The 16,840-nt window shown below is 38.7% G+C and overlaps 1 protein-coding gene across 3 annotated transcripts in view; it reads left to right on the top strand.

Moving 5' to 3' along the window:
• Positions 1-16,840, top strand: part of RIC1 (RIC1 homolog, RAB6A GEF complex partner 1) — a 98,168-nt gene that overhangs the window by 42,406 nt on the left and 38,922 nt on the right. Inside the window, exons 4-10 of one of the 3 annotated variants that reach the window (XM_019554974.1) lie at positions 4,323-4,430; positions 5,751-5,893; positions 6,368-6,501; positions 7,927-8,018; positions 11,402-11,490; positions 12,988-13,132; positions 14,033-14,081. In XM_019554974.1, the coding sequence (XP_019410519.1) occupies positions 4,323-4,430; positions 5,751-5,893; positions 6,368-6,501; positions 7,927-8,018; positions 11,402-11,490; positions 12,988-13,132; positions 14,033-14,081 (760 nt within the window). Of the gene's footprint in view, positions 1-4,322; positions 4,431-5,750; positions 5,894-6,364; positions 6,502-7,926; positions 8,019-11,401; positions 11,491-12,987; positions 13,133-14,032; positions 14,082-16,840 lie in introns of all 3 variants that reach the window. The other 2 variants (XM_019554975.1, XM_019554973.1) reach the window with 2 other exon arrangements.

The following is a 16,840-nucleotide window of genomic DNA, read 5'->3' as shown; positions in this document are numbered from 1 at the left end:
TTAGGGCAGTATAATAGTATTTATTTATTTATTTTAAGGAATTAATTCTGTTTTATACCCCAACCCCCAAATTCTTATATCAAAGTCCAGCCCTCCTGACTTCAAGCTCTTGCCTCGCACCTCCTCCCCCAAAGATAATCTTTGCATCACACAGATATAATCAGAGTATTCTTGGATGTAAATTTAGGATAATTTTTCTAAGTTATATTAAGTTAAAGAATCAAAAAAAAAAAACGCAGGTGAGTTTGACTTTCATGGTATTTGACATCCTTGTGACAGACCTTCAGTTAAACAAATTAGTTAAGCCTTGAAAAACAAGAAAAGATGTTTTGGCTCCTTTTGCATTATTTAAAAGAAAAGTGAAAAGCAGGGATCCATTTTTCACTCATCAGGGCATTTTTACCTGTACAGTTTAAGGCAAGTAAAATTTAGCTGAAAATATTTTTCAGTGTGGTGCATAAATCTTTGGCCTTTTTGGGAACATTTTAATTCCTCTAAATTTTTGTGCAAAATATAACTGCAGTTTACTTGAAATTGAGGCAGAAGTGCAGCAGCTGCTGATGTGGCAACAGAAACCAAACATTCTTTCCTGCATCTGTCAGCAACACACATTCATGGTTTAAAGGTTAGAGCAATTTAAATAGTAAAATTAACTTGTGGAAATGTGTGCTATTTCTGAACATAGTACAGTTTTGACTGCCTTTTTAAAATATTGTGTAATAAGAAAAATATCTTTCTGGTTAGCGAGTTTCGCATACAGTAATTGGAACTATTTTTAGTGAGAATACATTATAAAATGCATTGAAATATTTTAAAATACTATAAATTTATTTTTTGCTCTTATGCTTTGGAAAAAAGCAGTAGTTATTCCCAATAGAGTTTATACACTCTTCTTACTGGTATATACATTTCAGAACTATCACTTGCCAATGGTCCTCTTGAAATACTTTTTTCTGTTCTACAAAGATTTCTTATTAGTTTTTTAAAAAAGCTATGTCTGTACATAGCAGCTAAAATTTAACTTTTTCAGCAGTGATGTCTTTGGTTGTTGTCACACACCCCTCCCCCTTCCAAGTTTTTGTCTTTCATATTTTTTTCTCAACAGTTGTGCTTTTCTGCGTGAACAATGGTTTTATATTAACTGAGTCCAGATAAGTTTTTATTCTATATTTCTATGGGAGCTACAAAAGACTTCACCTTGAAGTCATGTTATGTGTGTGCAAAGTGTAGTATTTACACCAGCCATTTCCAAAAAATTTCCTCAGCTACAGTTGATACGCTAATATCAGTGGGAAACAAGTGCATGCTGGTCATTGTCATTTAAACGTTACTGGCATCTATACCTCTTCAGTTTGTTTTATAGTAAAATATTTGTATAGTAAGGGCCATGCAAGTGTTAAACATGAATTTTCATCTTTTTGAATGTTTAAGTCAAATGTATAATCTGGTTGTTCCAGTAGCGAGACTGGATAGAAGAAACTACAACATTTACCAGATAATGGATAAAGCTGTGCAAAATTAGTCATCTCTACACCTCCTGGGGAAAAAATTGTCCTCAACACAAATACTGTCCTCAGCACAAAGGTGCTCTTTGTCCGTGGTCTCAAATTGAATTAATAGTTGGAAGGAAATGGCCAATATCAGTCTATTGGGATACTTGCCTGTCACTTCCCCAACACCTGGTTTCCATCAGAATCTTCAGCTCTTCTCAGCCATTTGTTCTGAATACCCTGTAATTCATTTTCCCTTGAAGGCTTGTATTCATATCAACTTTTCAGCAGTAATGTTTGGGTCAGGTGCACCATCTATGGGCAAGAAAATAGTCTTGCTTACAATGATAAGTGTTGCCTATTTCTGTTAACCTCCTATATAATTTAGTTGTTGCCCTTTAGTTTGGCTCTGGAAGGACCTTGCTACATTCTTGTGCCAAATATAGCATATCTAAGGTCAGTTTGAACTTCCCTTAAACAATGGAGGGCTTTATCTTTACAGCTTAAGACAAGGAGTGGTTTCCATTGCAGTGTAACTAATATGTGTTGGCCTACTCTGCTGTAAAATGAAATTATGATTCTTGGTAGTGTACATAGACCCTGAAGGAACGTTCTCGTTCTCCACTTCTGCTCTTGTACATGGGTGGTTATGTCAAAAATCCTATGACAAGGTTCATTCTTCCACAACAAATTTATTGTCTCCTTTAGTTTTGCTGTCTCCTAATTTAAATAACTCCTTTTTTCCAAGGTAATTGAATCCCAGCTTCTGTTAATACTACCTTCTAAAACCCTCTCCATACACACTGTAGACAGCCACTGTCATCTTTCCAGTCACTTAGGTCTTAGCCTGGGTGTCATCTAACCTTGCTCTGTCTAAGTCCTTATGCCCAGGTTATATATAAATCTTGTCTGTTCCTTTTGCAGAACTCCTCCAAGATGCAGCCTGTTCTATCTGCAGTTTTCTTCCAAGTTTTTTATCTGATTCAGAGACTTGGAAAAGAACTTCCCCCCTGTTCTCTTCCCCTCCCCTCCATACTCCCCCTTGCTGTCCACAGCTGTCACCGTCTCTGCTGTCCCCAGCTGATCCAGGGGTGGGTGAAACTCCAGAACTGCTCCTGCCCTGCTCTAGCTGCAACTTTCTGCACAAGGGGTGAAGATGGGCTAGAGGCAGCAGCAGCAGTGGTGGGCAGGTTTCTCCTCATTGAGCCTGCTTCTGGGCTGGTGGCGGATCACCTGGGAGGACCAGGCAGGGAGGAAGAATCCTCTTATTGCCACTGCTCCCAGCTGAACCCAACTTCCTGTGCAGCCTGACTGGAGCTTCCTTTGCCCCAGGGTCAGCTGGGGACAGCAGCAGCAGGGGAGCTGCCTGTCTTGCTTACTAAACTGTCTCATTTGTTTCTTTGTATTCTTCCACCTGTCTCTTATATCCATTGTGTCTTGTGTTAGACTATAAGGTGGGGGGCAGAGCCCCTTTTTATTCTCTTTGTGTACAGTGTTCTTTTTGTTTTCCATGACTGGGTTTCTGGGTGCTGTCATACCAATTAGTAGTGGATCGACATTTTGAGGAACAGTGAAACAGGCATTTGTGAATTACAAGACTTTCCATGCATGTAGCTAGAGTCCTTCTTTCTTTTTTTTAAAAACCAGTTTCCCTTATAAATTAGACGCAAGCCATGGGATGATTCTAGGGAGTAGGGTAATCAGGGGAGACTACCCAAAGGCTACATGTGATAGAGTTGAGGTTAGGCTGTTGTTGTTGGCAATGTATAACTTACTCCTCCTGTGTCTTGGGGTAAACTTGTATTCTTTTTGTGTAGAATTGTTTACACATAATGAGGAGGCCCATAACTTTTATACATCTCTGCCACTAACTCTAAGGATCTATATGCCAGTCATTTTCCCACTAATGAAATTATGCACCACATCTCCCAAAGAGAAGTATGCATTATTATTATTGATATAAATGAAAATATATAGTAAATGAAGATATAGTAGAACTGCAAAAATCTGAATACTGTAAACCTCTGTAATATACTGAGCCTCTTATATTTGAAGTATGCAGTTTGTTAGAGTTTCTTACCCCTCAGATCTAAGAAATTCTGCAGTGAAGTTGGTTCCCTTTTTTTGATAATCAACAGTGTCTTTTACACCAGGAAGTGCAAAACACATAGCCAAGATTGACTGTTAATGAACAAAGGCTGTTGATGCATTTTATCTTATTTTATCTGTATCCCCTCCTGTTCACATAGATCATTTTTACATGTGCTCCAGGAGGGACACTGGGGGGGCGGGGGTGTGTGTGCTCTTCAATTAGCGAGCGCTTGCCCAAGTGTCACATGCATTAGCATCCCTTGCACTGCAAAATGGCGGCAGGGTGCTTTGAACTAAAGCTCATTGAACAAGCTTTATTTAAAGTGCCCCGCTGCCATTTTTTGGTGTGGGGGTGCTAATACACATGACCCCAGAGTCTGCTGGAGCATGTTTATTTCTGTGCTCCAGCAGACTCAATTAATTGAGTCTGCTCCAGCGTGCTGGATTTTCAGCACACTGGAGCCAGCTCCCTGAACATATATAGGAGCCCATTCTGGCTAATAAGCAAGGTCTTGCAGTGGACAGTCCTGTTAACTGTTAGCAAAGCTCTGGTGTATTCAGACTAAATTGGGATTATGAGACTAAAACTGAGAATCTGAATTCAAAATATTTAATTTTACTAATGGGCCTTTCTAGGTAAGCATCTGTTATATTTCAAGAAAAAAAATACTGAGAAATACGAGTCTGTGTAACTTACCATTTCAAATATGGTTTATTACAGTGTTTGATATTTTTTTGTAGGGGAAGCCCACATATGAAAGGAACTCCACATTATAAGGAAGAACAATGTGCTCCTTTGTTAAATCTAGAGCTGAAGAAAGTGCTGGATTTGCAAGCATCTATCACAAGGTGTGGTAAATAATCACTTGGTCTACTGGCTTTCTCACTACTAGTACTTGTCTAAAAACATAAAAACAGGAATTAAAGAATAAAGTAGGTGACAGTAGGTCTAAGAACGTGAAAATAAGTTGCTTATTAGGAGTTAGTGTAGGTAAAGTGGAGTCTTACTTCTATGAAGGCTTTGTTTTGGACTCGTTTGTACTGGGTTTTATGCTTTGATAGAGCAGCATCATTAAACATTGGACATACAACTCTGGTGCAAGTAGGTCCATCTCTGCTGTAGGGATTTGCAGAAATGTAGTTAGAATAGAACAAAAAATTCCCATTGTAGAAACGCTTCTAATTCTTCTGTGGAGAATATTAGTGTGTTTTTTGTTTAAATTGAGGCTTTTCCGGCAACTTAAGATGCCAGCATTTAATACGCATTTGTTATGTGGAGGTCAGTATCTGCTGCCTTCTAGAGTTTTTTCATCTTATGGGAAAGGTGTTTTTTTCATCCTGTTATAATTTTTCTTGTTTTTATTTCAAGCTGCCCTGTGTGTTCCATGAGGAGGACAGCATGTAAATCAAATAAATAAATTTGGGGTCAGAGAATATATAAATGACTTTAAACATTTGATGAAATAACCTTTTAGTGTTGTACCTCCAAAATATCCTTGAAGTGGGGGAAGGCTACCTGATTAAAATGCACAGCACTACTTTAACTGTAAGATTGCAGCCAGTAACTTTAACTGTAAGAGAGTCTATGATTTACCTAGAACAGGGGCTGGCAATTATTTTGGGTGGAGGGCCACTTATTGAGTTTTGGCAAGCCATCGAGGGCTGCATGAGAAGGAGCCTAGGGCAGATTAAAATTCATTTTCTAAATGTCTTAGGGGCCCTGCGGGCCAGATAGAATGGCCTGGCAGGCCGCATCTGGCCCATGGGCCGCATTTTGCCCACCCCTAACCTAAAAGATGCTTCTCTTTGCACAGCTTACCATGCTTCTGCCTATCCCACTGGTTCTCAACCTTTTTAGACTGGAGGCACACCTTTATAACTTTTTAAAATTGGGTGCTGCTCAAATCACAAAACAAATGAATATATTTTAGTGCTTATCTTGCAGTGGGGCTGCGCAGTGAGGGTGGGGGATCAGCCAAGCAGTGACAAGTCTGAGCCTCTGTTTATCTGCTTATCCCCTCACACCTCAAGGACACTTTGAATAACTTCTTCAGGACGCATTTACCCAGCTGCTATAGGAGAGTAGTATTCTGATAAAATAATTGACCTTTTTGAGAGACTGATCTAGGCTGCCCATTTCTAAAGAGAAACAAATGCCTTTTTTTCCAGTTTACAGTCTATGCAGGAGGATCTACTTGTTGCTACTGCTGATGGACTGCTCCATCTTATTCATTGGAATGGCATGACAAATGGAAGGAAGGCCATCAACTTAAGTACCATACCATTTTCTGTGGACCTGCAGTCGTCACGAGGTACTTCTTTCTTTGTGCTGGTTAAACACTAGAGCAAATATCCATAAACTGAATTTAAAGTGATTTTCCACACTTGTGACGAGTTCCATGTCTTTTCTATATACAGTATATGGACAGTCTGGCCATGGTACGTTGTGGTACGTTACCCAAAGATGATACAGTAGTATTGATTGCCTGGACGGTTGTGTATTAATAAAGCAATCTGGGCCTCAGTTGGGTTTGCTTGTTGGTGAGAACTCTGTACTGTTTATTTACTAGTGCTTTGAAATTTTAAAACATTACATGGTACCATATATTTCTCTTGTTACTTTTAATATTTACATGAATTCATACTGCAGTGTTTAATTAGCCAGAATGAAGGCAACATTAATTATTTCCCATAAACCATGTTCTTCTTCACTTGAAAGTTTAAATACTGGCCAATGGTATGACCATGCTGACACCTTTTAATCATTGCTCATGTTTCTTCAGCAGGATCATTTTTGGGCTTTGAAAACGTGCATATCAGAGATATGGAATACTGTGAAACACTTGATGGGTTTGCTGTTGTTTTTAATGATGGAAGAGTTGGCTTCATTACTCCAATGTCAAGTAGATTCACTGCTGAGGTATGTTTGTTGTTCCTACTGCACCTTATGTTTTTTACTATGTATTAGTTTCCCATTCTACAACTGAGCATCTTTTCTTGCTTATTTTCCAGTCAACTTTTTTCATTTTTAGATTAGCTCTTTACTTCTCTGAATTAAATCTTGTAGAACTGCTTCTGATCAGATAATTAGTGAAACAGATCAAACTTGTTCCTAAACATCAGTTTAATTATGACATATTCTTAAGGCAGGCACAAGCATAATGGTGGCCACTGGATAGGATATTAAGGGAACTAGTAGGAATGATCACTTTTGTAGTACATTATTCTGATGGTTTGCAGCAGCTCAGGATCTAACTCTCAGGATCTTTCATGCCTTTTATTCCTGCTTTTGACTGGCTTCTTGGGCATGTATATACATACTTTTTGTCCCATGACATGCCACAGATCTGCTGCTTCAGAGCAGACTCGATTAATCAAGCCTACTCTGCATGTGAGCTGAAGCGAACTGTGCTGAGCTGTGTGCAGTTGTATAAGCAGTGAAATGCATGTCAGCAAGCAGAAAATGGCGGTGATGTGCTTTTAAACTAAAGCACCTCCAATATGTTTTAGTTCAAAAGCATGCCACTGCCATTTTGTCAGCGCTGATGTGCATTTTGCTGCTTATACGGTTGTAAGTTGCAGCGCCAGGTGTTTGTATGTGTAAATATGCCCCTTGTTACCAACTAGAATCTCAGGATAATATGATAGGTGGTTTCTCCTATTATAAAAATTTTAGTGCTTTTAGAAGTGCCTATCACTTCACTGTGTATTTGATTGTTTCTGTTAGAATTACCTTTTCTGCAGCATCTTTTTTTTCACTTGTCACTTAACGTACACTAGCAGGCTAGTGATATGATCTTCCCTAGCATTCGGTTGTTTACAGACTTGCCCATAATTAACGCATTGACATTTCTTGCGTTAGATTTTGTGGTTTTAATTAGTAAGGATAAAACTTTTTTTTTACAGTTTTCCTGGATTTTATAATGAATAAAGATCTGACTTCAAATCTGTCTCAGTATGACCCTTTGCTTCAAAACTGTTTCCACTAAAGGAGGGCAACATATCAGCTTATTACTCAGCTGTAAGATTTCTGCATTTATAAGTAGCAAATATCAGGAAAAATAAAAGTATTGTGACATGTCTATGCATAGTGTTCTTTTTTTCTGTATTTGAAAGAGATTTCAGCACTTTAAATATATTACAGGTTAAATTCTTTTGGGCCCATGACTGCAGACACCGATTTACAAAAAGTTCACTGACTTAAGTGATTGCTGGTCATTTCATTGAGCTCAGTGGAAGGTGCATGTATGTAAATATTCAGATTGGGCTCCCAGTGGCAAATGAACATACCGTTTAAGTAAAATAATTTCCCCCCCCCCTCTTTTTCACAACTCTTTCCTTGCAGCAGCTCCATGGTGTATGGGCACAAGATGTAGTTGATGGAACTTGTGTGGCGGTAAATAACAAATACAGATTAATGGCATTTGGATGTACCAAGTAAGTTCTACGTTGCTATTCTAACGGTGTGGTAGGAAAGCTTTGGGGTTTTTAGTAGAAATTGAGGTCCTTTATTTAGTGCTGCTTGGGTCAGACCATAGGTCCATCTAGCCCAGCATTCTGTGTCACACAGTGGCAGAGAGTAGGTGCTGAAAAGGAGAGTGAATTGGGTATGACTAGAGTTTTTTCCACTGTACCTTTCATTTGTAGCCTCAAACATTTTAAGGTCTAGGAAATTCTAATTCAGAGGCTGTATCCCTAACTCCCATGCTCAATAGCTTCTGATACCCTTTCTTCCAAGAATCCGTGCAGTTCCTTATTGAATCTGTCTAAACTGTGAGCTTCCACAACATCTTCTGGCAATGAGTTGCATACTTTAATTATATGCCATGTGAAAAAGAACTTCCTTTTGTCAGTTTTTAACTTATTGCCTACTAGTTTCATATTGTGACCCCCTAGATCTTGAACTGAGAGAGATGATAAATAATAAATCCCTATTTACTTTTTCTTCTCCATTTAGTATTTTGCAAGCCCTTTATCATGTCCCCCCTCAAGTGTCTTTTTTTCAAAACTGAATAGGCCTAGCCTCTTTAGTCTCTCCTCGCGTGGAAACCCCTCCGTACCACTAATCATTCTTGTTGCCTTTCTCCACACCTTCTCTAGTTCTTCTATGTCCTTTTTGAAGTGTGGGGACCAGAACTGGGCATAATATTCAAATAAATGTTTTAAAAAAGAAAACAAAGAAACAAACTTGTCCATGGCATCTCCTGGAAGCCTACACCATTACAAATTAAATTCAACCTCAGCATGTTCATTGTAATGGACTATGTGGGAAGTATTATTGGTACAGCATATTTTTCTTGAACATTAATTCATGTAATTTGCTATATTAAAGTTAAGCTGTTTTGGTCACCAAGATGTTCTCTTTGTTCCCTCTCTGCTCAGAAATTGGTACATTAAATCCTTTACAATGTTCGTTACACTCTAAGGTTTACCCATTTCATCAGAGCTGTCCTGGCATTTCTTGAGTGGTGTGGCATATGTACATTAATGGGACACAGCAGCTGTTGCTTTCTCTGCTTATCTTAAGAATAAGCACACTTATCAGTAAAGATTTTCTGTGTAAAATGGCGCCCCTTCTCTGGGATGAGTAGCATTTTTTCCCTCCTTTGAATTTCCTCTCTTGCTGCTTGCCTTTTGCTGTTATAATTAAATAGCAATTTTATATAGAAAGAAATTATTAACCATTTTTTTAAAATCATAAGGTAGTAGTATTGCATTTTTATTATTGCAAATCAAGGTTATACAGAAGTTGTTAGATTCAACCTTGAGGATCTTGCTGCTAAGGCTCTAAACAGTATTTTTAGTTTTCCATGTGTTGGATAGAAGACAGTCTTTGGAGTAAATGATAGGGACTTTTAACTACGCTAGTGGACAATAATTAATTCTTGTAACTTTTCCCTCCACAGAGTTTTTCCAGGTAGGGAAAAAAGTACAAGGTTCCTAGTGACTAAAATATCAGCTCTTGCTAAATCTTAATTACTCTTATTTCTCCTGAAGAGCATATTCTGCTTCATGCTGTATATTGTATATCACGCCCTGCTTTAAATATTTGGGCTTTAAACAAATTTATTTTCTGTTATGTTATTTTAAAAAGCTTTCCTATATATGCATGTGCATTATATATTATGCATTATTATAATGGGTATGTGTATATATTCTCCCAGTAAATACAGAAGTATTTGAGAAGCATATTGCTGTCATGGGGAAGAAGGAGATTAATTCCCAGTCAGTACTTCTTTCCATTTCATTTCCAGTTTGCAAACCATAAATATGACTGGAGCAAATTTCCCGATGTCCGAGTAGGATTGGTTTGGGAAAAATATGCCTCATTAAAATGAATAATGTTGAGACATGACTAAAGATGGAAACACTAAGAGCCACTGACAGATTTCTCTGTTCTGTAGAGAATAGGTTCAGAAGAAGGATGTTGGCAGTTTCCTAGGTGATTGGATACTATTTATTGTTGACATGCTGAAGATAAACATGCTTTCTGCTCTTCTAATTTCTTGTCTCTCCCCATTTTCCTCTTCCTCCTTTTCCAAGTCAGTGGTCTTATGTGGTTATTTTGTCACACCTTTACCACTGCTGTTTTTAGAACAGATTACAGAAATTAGGCTATGTCTGAACGTGTGTTCAATTATAATATTTTGGGCATTAATTTTAAATAACTATTGTAATTTTTTTTCTATTCATTTTTTTGGGGATTTTGAGTGAGCCCTTCTTTAGAGTGCTTTTTTGTTTAATAAAGTAATCTTCATATTAATTGGGGTGGTTCAAAATGACCATCGGCACTGTGGTAAATCATGCATCAAGTGAAAATGGTTTTCTACTGACTTTTCTGAATTTGGAGTCTGTGTAAACATTTGGATTATACCTTTGTTTTTAGCGAGGTAAACAGTATTTATTTCATTAGTGCTTTCATAAGCTGGTTTTGTTGGGCTCTATACCACATTTCTTGGAAAACCTTTTTTATAAACAGATTTCACAGGCTTGTTTTAGAAGTTAGTTGACAACATGTCGCTCTCCAGGGTGCTCTAGGATTACTGCCTGAACCCTCTACTAGTTTGTTTTCCATGCCTTTTAAGAAATCAGGTTTTAAAATAGGTAAGTTTTCTGTATGGTTTAATATCCTAACCACTTTCTTTTTTGTAGCATAGTTTCTCAACCTGTGGTACACTTACCCCTGGGTGTACACGAGACACAGGCAGGTGGTATGTCAGTACCACAACACTCTCTCTCTTGCCTTCTTTTTCTCTCTCTCTCTCCCCCTTCCTTCTCTCAAAACTGTGGCAAAAAATTTGGTACGTCGTGCACTGTGTGGCACTTTAAATTCCCCAGTAATAATTTGGCATGTCGTGCTTTGCGCAGCACTGGTTCAGCCCTCTTAGCTTTAGCCAACATCACCTCTAGCCCAGGTATGTACTCAAGTTGTGCACCCCTGGTGTAAAATGTGGCAACCCTACCCACAGTAGATCAGACATCTGTCATATCATGGCCTTATGTACACAGCCCTTCTTCCAACATATGGCATACATTAGTTTGTAAATATAAAATCCCCTGGAAAATTGAGTATTGGGGTACTTATTAACATTTTCAGTAGTTAGGGGGTACTTGTTACTTAAGGTTGAGAAACACTGTTTTGTAGGAATTAACCTATCAACCCATAACCTTTAGGCTATCTATCTTTAAATGTATTTTTAAATAAATAGCTTCATACAAACTATGAATTGGACACTCTTGTGAATGGAAGACCTTTATTAAACAATTGGGTAGATTGTATGAGTCGATTAGATGTCTAAAAGGACTGTTATCTCTTCCAGTGGCTCTGTGCAGGTTTATACAATAGACAACACCACAGGAGCCATGCAGTTTTCTCATAAGTTGGAGTTGACACCAAAACAATATCCTGGTGAGTTTTTTGTTATGCTAATTTTGGTTTCAGTTCTGTTATGAAGTTCAAACAGATTTTATTGGAAATTAAATGTGTTGCAAGAAAAATTAAAGCACTGATGTATTGCTTTAATAATTTTATGCAAAGTGATTTCCTAACAGCATTTAAAAATGGAACTTGTTATTGGTGATGACTTTAATCATTTTGCTCATAGATTTTTTTAATGCATTTTTGTAGTTTCAGGTTTAAAAGAATATTTCCTGTGTAATCCAATGCTAATAAACGTTTATTTTTGGTGATAGTAAGTGGTGTTCTTAATACAGGGTTTTACTTCAACCTTTTTTCAATTTTTTCAACTGTTTATTTTTAAGTTGCCAGTTTGAGAATATACTTGAAGTTTCATTTTAGAAATGACTTTTTCATTCATTATATAGGACTTTTAAAGGGAGTGCAAGTTTGGTATTTTTCCTTTTTTTTAAAATAGCATTTTGCACATAAAACCTTTTAATACTTAAATTCTTCTACTGGCCAAGAGAGAGCATTAGAATCATAGAGGAAGACTGTGTTCTGTTGTTAGAGCTGCCTTAACTCCTCCCTCCAGATTTTCTTTACAACAATGGAGTACATTAATTATCGTATATAATATTTAAAGAATACCAAACTCTAGGCATAGTTTGATTATTGTATTTGGATGCAGTTTTGGAATATAGGAGTTAAATATGCTCACCTTATTCTTTTCTTTCCTCTGTCTTATGCATGCAGAACCAAATACTTTTTCTGTATTGCTTTCTGAGAAAATGTATATGTGCAAATGATAGGAATTTGTACAGTGAGCTCAAAACAGCTAGCACAGTTTCTGTAGTTCTATAGACAAATCTTATAAGGTCCCACAAATCCCAGAAAAAATGAGCCAGGAGCCTAACATATCTCAGCTGACTCATTTGCAATGTTACGTAAGCATCAATAGACAGTGGAATTTACCTTGCAGTAGTTACAAGTATTATAGTGACCTGGGGGTGAGAGAGATGAAGTAAAATGTGCTCTTCAGCATCAATCATGCATATTTGTACCTTGTACGAATGTTTCAAGAGCAAGTCATTCATGTGAAGAAATGAATTTTGTAATGCTGCCAAGGTCAGAGAAAACCAGAGAGGATTTGCTAAGTAAGCATGGATTGCATAAGATGGAGGCCTCAAGGCATCTGTAAATTGCTTTTTCAAAGATCATCTTAGGAGAATTGTAGAGAATTCTAGGCTTTATTCTTGGACAGTCCTATTCCCTTACTTTTTTGTTTTGTTTTCCATAATGCTAGGAGGATTTCCTATAATGTATAATGAGCACACCTTCTCAAGAACCTGTGAATCTTTCATATCTGATATTTCTTGAGATGTATGAAACAGCAAAGAATGTAATGTGACAAATAAAACTAACAAAATTTAAGACAAACATGGCATTTTTTGTTTACCCTGGTAAAAGCAGTAGAAAAGTTTGATATTTTTATCTGTTTCTTAACAGATATTTGGAACAAAACAGGACCTGTTAAATTGATCAGGTGGTCTCCCGACAGCTGTGTTGTTATGGTTACCTGGGAATGTGGAGGCCTGTCCTTATGGAGTGTTTTTGGTGCCCAACTTATCTGTACTCTGGGGGGAGATTTTGCGTGAGTATGCTTTGTTAATGTGAGAATGCACATAAGTCCTTTTTTTGTTCTCACCGCATCATTTTGTATTTGATTTCTTAGCCCTTAAGCAGTACTTCGTTATGTACACCCATTCCTTTTCTCCTGTGAAAGTTGCTGCTCTCCTAGGAGAAACAATGAGTATACAGATGTTTAAAACTTTTCTCCCAGCGGAAAAATGGCAGGGAGACAGGGCCTATGATGCAGTTTGACTTGGACAGTCAAGGCTGTTCTGTGCATTGATGCCATCTGTCGCCAGGCAGACTGAAGGAGGCTGCAGAGCATTCGGAGGTGTGTGCACAAGGGCCCCCGGGCTGTGCAGAATCAGCACTGCAAGGTCTTGGCTCTCCAGGGGGCCAGCATTTGAATGTGTGTCCATGCATCTCCAGATAGAAAAAACTTGGAAGAATTCTCCCAGATTATTTGAACAGGTGTACATAGACTAAAATGGCCAGATCATCCCTCCAGATATGTTTTCTAGCTTGTGTTTCTGTTGACAACAGAAGACAAACAGATGAAAAGTGAGGAATGCTTTGAAACTAGTAATATACTGCCCTCTTGATTTCCTTTGCTGGCTACAAAGACGCAATAAAGGACAATAAAGACACTTAAAGCTTAAAAGGAAAACAGTATTAAAAATTCTTCATGCTGTTTGGAAGAAGGATGCTGACATTTTAATAGCCTTCATTGCACTGAAAAACATGAGCTAAGGTGATATACTATGTATAATTTACTGTGTTTTAAGCAGTGATGTGAACCAGATGGACCTTATAGTCTAAGCCATTGACGAAAAAAAGTAAATCGTAGGACAATGCTGAAATAGGAAGAGCACCCCCCTCCCCCCCCGACTATTTTCAAACTGAGTCTGTTGTTCCATTTTAGATATCGGTCTGATGGTACCAAAAAAGATCCTCTAAAGATCAGCTCTATGGTAAGTTTGATTGTAAACAATAATGCAGTAGGAAGTCTGGATAACTGTACTTGTGTTAGAATAGATTGAGGAGGAAAGAAGTGTCTTCTTCACATGTTTGAGTTCAATAAATATGCCCTGATTACATTTTAAAACCAAATTAATTGTTCAGAAGAAACTCAAACTTCCAGCTTTTCTTAAACCCATTGTTGAATTTTTGTTTTTAGTAAGCATATGTAACTGGATGAGTTCCTTCTCTTGGTATTGTTTTTAATATTAAGGAGCCATATCCTTATTTCTTGTAGTTTGGCCTAATAAAGGAGGCAGAATACCTTGAGACAGAAACTACAGAACAATAAGTCTGATTTCTTCCCTCCCCCTAAGCCCTTTTCACAATTCTTCGGCTGGTTTTATAGTCTGTTTCTGCTCATCTTAAAACTGGGCAATTAAAACAGATTCTGCTGAGACTGAATTTTGAATTGTTGTGGAATCCTATTACAGTATTCTTAATCAAAACAATACATATTTATAAAATGAAGAGCAGATTTCTCTACTCTGTGGAATACTGTTTAACTGAAGAGTTGAGGTTTTATTTGGGAAAAAAAAAAGTTAAGGTTCATCTTCTCTTAATTACAATATGGTAAAATATCTCTATGTTGTTAGAAAAATGATATGCCCAATAAGTTTTCTGAAATCTTGAGTTAAATCCTCATTCTTGGAAACTCTGACTTTTTTTTTTCCCTATTTCTATTTATGAAATAGGGTTATAGAATTGAGAGAGAGAATATCCGTTTGTCTGAGCTTATTTCCTACCAATATGGATAATGCACTGACAGGAGTTTTATTTTAGGTTTTGTAATGATCAGTGTCGGTAGTGCGCTTCTTCAAAGGGGGCAAACATAACTGGAGTCTAACAGAATGTCCATTTCAAGGAATGCCATGTTAAAAGTGCTGTGAGACGTTTTTGCAGGTTAACTGAAGTGATAGAGGTGTTTATGCAACCAGTACTTTCTATTTTAATATTTTTCCACTGCTTTTAGTAAATTGTTCTCTTCTGCAAAATGCATCTTAGATTTTGAGAAGAGCAGAAATGAGAATAAATCTTTCTTCAGGAGTACTACTTTAACATAGTCGCAGTCTTGCAGTTGTGATTTCTGGCACAAATACTGGAGAGGAAATGTCTATTGCATAGTTTTCAAAACTCTACTGCCTGTATCATAGCTATTTGTGCACCATCCCTACAGTGAAACACCAGACGTTTTTGTTGTGTTCAGTTGTTTCTTACTAGTGTTTGTGAGGAATTATCTATCCAATTGCATGCTTACTAATTATTCTGGGGAGTGAACCTCCACAGAGAATAACGAATGCAATGAGAAGGCAGAAATCTCAAATACAGTGTGTGTCCAAGCGTTGACATGACAGTAAGATTTTAGGGAACAATTCCTGAAGCTCTAGTGTGCTGATTCTCAATCAGGGTGCTGGAGTACTCAGGGGTACACCAAGATTCTCTAAAGGGCACTGCAAGGTATGTGGAGATCAGCAGATAAGTGCAGGCTCAGCCCCTGCTTCTCCATTCCCTTGCCACCGCCCCCCTGCCCTTTGGCAAGGAGGTAAGGACTGTAATAGATTAGTTAGTTTTTGATATGGGGTGCTGCTCAATTCAAAAAAGTTCTGGAGGGACACCTTAAATCTTAAAAGGTTGAGAACTGCTGTTCTAGTGTCTTCTGTACACTTGGCATAAATCTAACCAGAGATTGAGCTAAGAAGCTACGGAGGCAGGATTAAGTATCACAACGTTGTGAGGAGGCACTGTATCAGGGATGTCAAAGATATGACTTGCAGCCAGATTGGCCCCATGGATCTGCATTATGTATCCCTGGTGCTGGCCGCATGGCCTACAAGCCGGATCCAGCCAGCAGTGAGTCCATTTCCCAGCAGCCCTTGCCCATGTGGCTGGGGCCAGTTTCCATGCAGACCCCAGCAGCAGCCGTGCTGAGATAGTGTGTGGCCATGGTTTTTGTGGAGACCAGCCCCAGCAGCGCTGGAAGTCAGCAGCAGTGTCAGCCTCTACCTGATGGTGATGCTGAGCGGGAACTGTGCTGCGTTTGGGAGTGGAGTCGGCTCAGCTGCCTCTGTTTGTATGGGGCGGGCAGCAGCAGCAGTGCTACTGAGAGGGTTGGCTACAGGTGGCTACAGGCAATTTTGGGGTGGCTTAGCCCCCCTCTAGTGCTGCCCCTGCTGGCAGGGCACGTAGCAGGGCGCAGAGCTGCTCTGGAGCCCAGCTGGGATCTTGCAGTGGGCCTGCAATGCGATGCTGCAGCTAGTAAAACATCCCAAACGCTGGCTTGCCATCCATAGATGCTTCTCAAGCAAATCCTGGGACGTTATTCTTCCCTTGTACACGGCCTTGGTGAGGCCGCAGCTGGAGTACTGCGTCATTTTGGGCTCCACAGGTCAAAAAGGATGTGGAGAAGCTTGAGAGAGTGCAGAGAACAGCCACGCGCATGATCAGAGGTCAGGAAAACGGACCTTACAATGACAGGCTGAGAGCCACGAGGTCTTTAGCCTGGAAAAGCACAGACTCAGGGGTGACCTTATGGCCACTTATAAGTTTATCAGGGGTGATCAGCAGTTTCTGGGGGAACGTTCACCCCGGGATGACGAGGTAAAACGGTTATAAACTACTGCAGGACTGTTCCAGGCTGGACATAAGGAAGAATTTCTTTACTGTCTGAGCCCCCAAGGTCTGGAACAGCCTGCCATCGGAGGTGGTTCAAGCA

The sequence above is a fragment of the Crocodylus porosus genome, unplaced genomic scaffold (genome assembly GCF_001723895.1).
Source record: "Crocodylus porosus isolate Cpor-Errol unplaced genomic scaffold, CroPor_comp1, whole genome shotgun sequence".
Classification (NCBI taxonomy): Eukaryota; Metazoa; Chordata; order Crocodylia; family Crocodylidae; genus Crocodylus; species Crocodylus porosus.
The sequence above is the reverse complement of the archived record's forward strand: the minus strand, read 5'-3'. Positions and strand labels throughout refer to the sequence as shown.